The 6,449-nt window shown below is 43.6% G+C and overlaps 1 protein-coding gene across 1 annotated transcript in view; it reads right to left on the bottom strand.

Annotated features, from left to right (window-relative positions):
• Nucleotides 1-693: 693 nt before the first annotated feature.
• The window catches only part of lrrc73 (leucine rich repeat containing 73), a 13,939-nt gene continuing 8,183 nt past the window's right edge, over nucleotides 694-6,449 (bottom strand). The window contains exons 6-7 of the mRNA XM_056396079.1: nucleotides 4,457-4,724; nucleotides 694-1,851 (exon numbers count right to left, since the gene is read on the bottom strand). Coding sequence (XP_056252054.1) covers nucleotides 1,781-1,851; nucleotides 4,457-4,724 — 339 coding nt within the window. The 3' untranslated portion in view covers nucleotides 694-1,780. The remainder of the gene's footprint in view (nucleotides 1,852-4,456; nucleotides 4,725-6,449) is intronic.

Consider the following 6,449-nt stretch of genomic DNA (forward strand, 5'->3'; position numbering starts at 1 on the left):
GTGGAGCTAACGTCGGCTAACGTCGCGTTAGCAACCCTGCTTTCCGTCATGTACTAAAACACACACTCTGATATTAGATTAAGTTTTGTCAGGGTAATTCTATTAAACTGTCTGAAATCTTAATCTTTAGCGTGACCCGGAAATGGTCTTTTACACCTGGCGCCTTCCCGCCACGGAGCTGCGTAGCTAGCCGTCATAGACCACGAAAGCTGAACTAAAATGAGTCGTGTCGTCTACGGGGGATTTTCGCTGTGCGTCACCAGTTGTTCCCGCCCTTACCGTTGCGTCACTAGGCGCGACTCCTGTCGCCTAGCAACCGTGATAACATGTAACTCTTTTTTTCACAAAAACTTGAGGTTTTAAGGTTTTAAGTCCCAACCCTTCGCCTCTGTCATTGGACCAACTGATCGATAACAACCAATGGAAACAAACATTTGTAATTCAACTAACTTTATTAACAAAATAACAAGGATTTCTTTATCGACTCTGTTTTTATCCTCTTAAATTCACTTTGAACTGTATTAAACATCTCAAATGAGCTGGTTTTAGTGTAATACTTTTAAAAACATTCGTTTTATTTTTTATTTATTTATCTTGTTTATATATTTATTCCTGTCTATAAGTTAGAAGTTAAATTTTAGACGAAGCTACACAGGCACATGGACTGAATGAAAGTAAAAGACGAATCAGTCGTTGTTTATTACGAAGCTGTAAACAGTTTTATTATTGTGACATCAGAGCAGCAGAACAAACCAACAGAGCTGAAGGTACATTCATCAGAAACACAGGCGCCACTGTCTGATGAAGCTCTGTTTATAAAGGCTTCATAAGCTGTAATTAATGGATTCATTAATGGGTATTAAATCATTTACTGATGCTTTATAGCTCAGTTATAAGACATTAATAAAAACAACTTCTGGGCTGCCGGACGCATGAATCAAAATAGGTCTTTACCATTCATGTGTCATATTAACTGGATTCTTCTCTCTACATTTTATTATATTATTTTGAGATCAACAGCCAGTGACACATATTGTAAAAGTTAATAAACCATAATAAGTCAGCAGTTACAAATGTAAACTTTCTGTTTGTAAATAGAGTTTGGTCCAGGCGTCCTGCAGAAGGTCAGTCCACTGCAGAGAAGGATTTTCCACAACCTGGCAACCCAGAAGCTGTTCTCATTAATGTGCTATAACTGATCTATTTCAGCTCTATTTTCATTCTTTAAAAGGCTTCACAAACACACAACATACGGTATCTGTACACACACACAAGCATGGAGACAAATGTGCATAACAGATGTGGAAATAAAATAAGATTAAAATAGAAACAAGTTTAAACACAAGGAATCAGATAAAAATAAAAAAAGGTCAAAAGCCAGATAATAAAAGTGCATCTTAAAAGAAACAAATGATTAGTAAATGATTGATTAACTGCTAATGAATCCATTAATTATGTTTTATAAAGCTTTTATGAATGGAGCCTCATCAGAGAGAGGTACTGAAACACACTGTCCACCTGCTGATCAAACACCTGTCTGTAAGTCACTTGGTGTGTTAAGGTTTTGTGCCGTCACTCACTCTGTTCTAGTCTATGTACAGGTGCTACATCAAACCATGCAGAGCATGTGATTGGCTGCTAGCCATCAGGTGATCTGACAACCCAGAGAAGTGCAGTGCAGAGAAACAAACAGGAACATTCAAACCCCAAAAGAAAAAAATAAATAAAAAGAATAAAGTGAAAATTGTTTAACAGGAAGTGGTTGTGTTTGTGGGAGGGGTCACATCTCAGTCTCAGCCAATAAGCTCTCACCTAGACCTGATGTCAGCAAGACCATCTGGGGGCTGGAGTCTGTAGGGTTAAAGAACAACACATTTAGAGCTTCACACCAGATTAAAAGGACCAGACCAACAAGTCTGAATGTTATCAAGACCAAGAAACTACAAATCCTTTATACATCACATCCTGCCGATTCATTTCCAAGTCATTGATCAGTTTTTAAATTGATTTTTTTCCATCAGAGACATTTGTCTCAGTTGGTTTCTGTGACAAACCATCTGCAGTGAGATAATCCACCACACTCAATGTTTAGTCAACTACTAAACAAGGTTTAAAGGAATAGTTCAAGAAGCCTCCACTCACAGCCAAGAAATAGTCCGGCACACAACCCCCCATAACACCACAACATGTGGTTTTACATGGTGGGACTGTGGTCACCTGGTGAAAGACCAGATCAGAGCATCATCAGCGTACAGTGAGAGTCATACTCTATGCTGATGATACGCAAAATGTTCCCAAATAATTCCTGTCGTACAATTTGCACCTGAACTGATTTAGAACACTTTCTATAGTCCATGTCATTTGAATGTCCACTAATACCACTCTCATGGTTAGCTTAGCTTAGCATAAAGACAGCCACGACATGTTTTACACCTCAGGGTTTGCACAGATTAAACAAGTAAAATATAACATGTTAATCCAAAACCAGACTATATATTCTCCCCCTATCTCCAGTCTTCATACCAAGCTAAGCTAACCAGCTGCTGCCTGTAGCTTCCTCCAGTCAGAGGGATCTCAGTTCTCTACATGTTGAACTATTCCTTTAAATTAAATCAATCTAAAAACTGATTTTGAAAATGTTTAGATATGTACATGATGTTTGGTACATTGGTTAAACATGTAAAACCAGAAGCTTCAGTGTTTCCTCTGTGAATCCTCACTCAGCTTCTGAACCAGGACCAGAACCTTCGACCTTACAGCTGAGTGGAATCACAGAGGAACCACAGAAGAAGAGAAGATCTTAAAAGGGAGTATTAACGAATATTCCTATAAATATTCATTATTAGAAACACAGAATATTCTGTTAACTGGGATTAGATAGAAACAGTTTGACCAGATCTACACGTAGTCGGTTACTATACAGAACACAAACCTCCTACTGTCACTGGGGACACCTAACACCACAGAACCAGGATAATACTGGGCTTAACTGGGACAAACCAGGCTAATACCGGTCTCAATGGGGACAGAACCAGTCCAATACTAGGATCAACATGGACAGAACCAGTCCAATACTGGGCTTAACTGGGACAGAACCAGTCCAATACCGATCTCAATGGGGACAGAACCAGTCCAATACTGGGATCAACTAGGACAGAAACAGTCCAGTACTGGGCTTAACTGGGACAAACCAGGCTAATACTGGTCTCAACTAGGACAGAAACAGTCCAGTACTGGGCTTAACTGGGACAGAACCAGTCTAATACTGGACTCAAGTGGGACAAACCAGGCTAATACTGGACTCAAGTGGGACAGAACCAATTCAATACTGGTGTCAACTTGGACAGAACCAGTCCAATACTGGGCTTAACTGGGACAAAACCAGGCTAAGACTGGGTTCAACTGGTATAGAGCTAGGGTTAATACTGGGATAAACCTGGACAAACCAGTCTAATACTGGGTCAATTGGGATTGAACAAGGAATACATTGGTCTGAACTGGGACAGAACCAGGCCTGGATGATAGATTTCTGGTCCTGTACTGGTTCTGTACTGGTTTTGTGCAGTCTACACCTGTCTTGCTGTCTTTGGGGGAACAGTATGGAGGGTAAACCGGGACAGGAAGAAAGAGCAGTCTATTTGGGGAGGCAGTCTGTAACTAGGGGGGTCTGTAGGGGGGGCAGTCTGTAACGGGGGCAGTCTGTAGGGGAGGAAGTCTGTAGGGGGGGGGGGCAGTCTGTAGGGGGGCAGTCTGTAAAGGGGGCAGTCTGTAGGGGAGGCAGTCTGTAAAGGGGGCAGTCTGTAGGGGGGCAGTCTGTAGGGGGGGCAGTCTGTAAAGGGGGCAGTCTGTAGGGGGGGCAGTCTGTAGATGAGACAGTCTGTAGGGGGGCAGTCTGTAGGGGGGGCAGTCTGTAGAGGAGGCAGTCTGTAGGGGGGCAGTCTGTAGAGGAGGCAGTCTGTAGGGGGGAAGTCTGTAGGGGGGGCAGTCTGTAGAGGAGGCAGTCTGTAGGGGGGGCAGTCTGTAGGGGGGGCAGTCTGTAGAGGAGGCAGTCTGTAGGGGGGTGCAGTCTGTAGAGGAGGCAGTCTGTAGAGGAGGCAGTCTGTAGGGAGGGCAGTCTGTAGGGGGGGTCTGTAGGGGGGGCAGTCTGTAGGGGGGCCAGTCTGTGGGGGGGCAGTCTGTAGGGGGGGCAGTCTGTAGGGGGGGCAGTCTGTAGAGGAGGCAGTCTGTAGGGGGGCAGTCTGTAGAGGAGGCAGTCTGTAGGGGGGGCAGTCTGTAGGGGGGCAGTCTGTGGGGGGGCAGTCTGTAGGGGGGCCAGTCTGTAGATGAGACAGTCTGTGGGGGGGCAGTCTGTAGGGGGGGGGGGCAGTCTGTAGGGGGGGCAGTCTGTCGGGGGGGCAGTCTGTTGGGGGGGCAGTGTGGAAAGGGGACGGGGGACAGGGGAGTGTTCAGCCCTTACTGCTGTGGGGTAGCCAGGTAGGGGGCTGGTACTTGTCTCTGATTGGTTGGTACTTGTCTCTGATTGGTTGGTACTTGTCTCTGATTGGCAGCAGGGCACCGCTGGAGGCGGGGCCTGGCTGGTGGGGCGGGGCCTCTCTGTCGTCGTCGTCCTCCCCCTCAGACAGCAGGTCACAGATCTGCTGCTGCAGCTCCGGACTGATGTCGTTCTCCGCAAGAACCAGAACCCGCAGACTGGTCGGGTAGTTCTCCACCATGTCCAAGAACACCTGAACACAAACATTCTGGTTTCAGTGAACTGAAAAGTGGGTCAGTGGGACTGTGGTCACCTGGTGAAAGACAGGTGTAGATCAGAGTATCGTCAGTGTACAGTGAGAGTGATTCTCTACACTGATGACACTTTACAAAATGTTCCCAAATAATTCCTGTTTTACGAGTCGTACCTGAACAGGTCAGTGTCACCTGAGTGTGCGCTGACACCACCCTCATGTCTCCTATAGTAAATATGAAGCTACAGCCAAAGATCAGCTTAATCAGCTGTTCAGAAAGCCAACCAAGAAATACTCCGACACACGATCCCCCATCAAACCACCACTGAGGACTAAACGAGATGTAACATGTTAATCAGGGATCTTTACAGGTGTTAGTAGGTTTCTATTCCTTTATAAAAGCTTAAAGCTTCTTCAGTTGCCTATTGAAGCAAATCAGAACAGGTTTTTTAAAATTATAAATGTTGACAGAAAGTTGCCGGAGCTGTTTCACCACGAACCGCTGTTTCTGCAGAACGAGTCCAGGTCTGGTTCAGGTCTCTCCCTGCGCTGCCAGACTTCACTGATCGATTCACTGTAATCAGATCTGAGCTGAAAGGCTTTCACAGGAAAGTTACTATCAGCATATTATCCATTATCCACATCCCGTCTGTTCTGCTGCCGCTCAGCTGTCAGACAAAAGATCGATTGCTTCCGTGAAACGACCGGAACAAAACGCTCAGTTTGTCGTCTGATCACCAGGATTTAAGGCTCAGAGCTTCAACTCATGAAGAAAAGTATAAAACTTTTTATATTTTGTTTTGGAAGATAAATTATAAAAGTTAGTACCTGAAGCTGCGTGAAAATGTTTGTTTTTATTTATATTAATGGTGCATGTGGTTTAAATCTGTTAAAAGTTAATTTGTTGAGGATATACTGTTATATACAGAACCATACAGAACCATACAGAACCATACAGAACTTCCACTGAAAAACTACCATTTTAACCCTGAGAGGAGCCGACGTTCCCCTTGGACCATAGACAAGCTCTACCTGAGACCTGGTCCTCCAGTTCTGTTCTTAAGTCCAGTTTAGAGTTACTGGTTCTGTACTGGTTCCGTACTGGTTCCGTACTGGTTCTGTACTGGTTCTGTACTGGAGCAGCTCCAGTTTGAGATTTTCTACTTTTCCTTCACTTCAGAGGGAAATCTTGAAGTTTTCGATCCACTACATTTATCCGACCAGAGTTACAAGTTTCTTTTCCATATTCATGATTAACATTCAACAGGAGATAAATAAAACTGTCGTCAGGTAAAAATCTTGTACCTCCAGAATGTCAACTTTTATTCTGAAAAGCAGCAGCAAAGACTTTCAGACGTTCTCGAGTTCTCGAGTGTTTGAGGATTTAATCGAACAGAGAGGCGAATCATGTGATCACAGATCGGAAATAAAGAAAATACATAAAATGGAGATACAAGGTTTTTCATGTGAATGGCTCAATCATTTAACATGACTTATCTCCAGACATGTGACTGTTTTACTGTTAATACTTGATCTTTTAAACGGGGACTTTAACTTCTGATGGAGTTTCTTTCTTTCGTTGTGGTTTTGATACTTAATTATTTTTGATTAAATATATAAAAATGTATTAAATCTGTATTAATTGATTTTCAGTCCACTTGACTTTAAAGCTGTGAACACGACGCCGATATTTTATCATCTTTTAAAGTCGTTAACTTGTCCTCA

The sequence above is a fragment of the Seriola aureovittata genome, chromosome 14, assembly GCF_021018895.1.
Source record: "Seriola aureovittata isolate HTS-2021-v1 ecotype China chromosome 14, ASM2101889v1, whole genome shotgun sequence".
Classification (NCBI taxonomy): Eukaryota; Metazoa; Chordata; class Actinopteri; order Carangiformes; family Carangidae; genus Seriola; species Seriola aureovittata.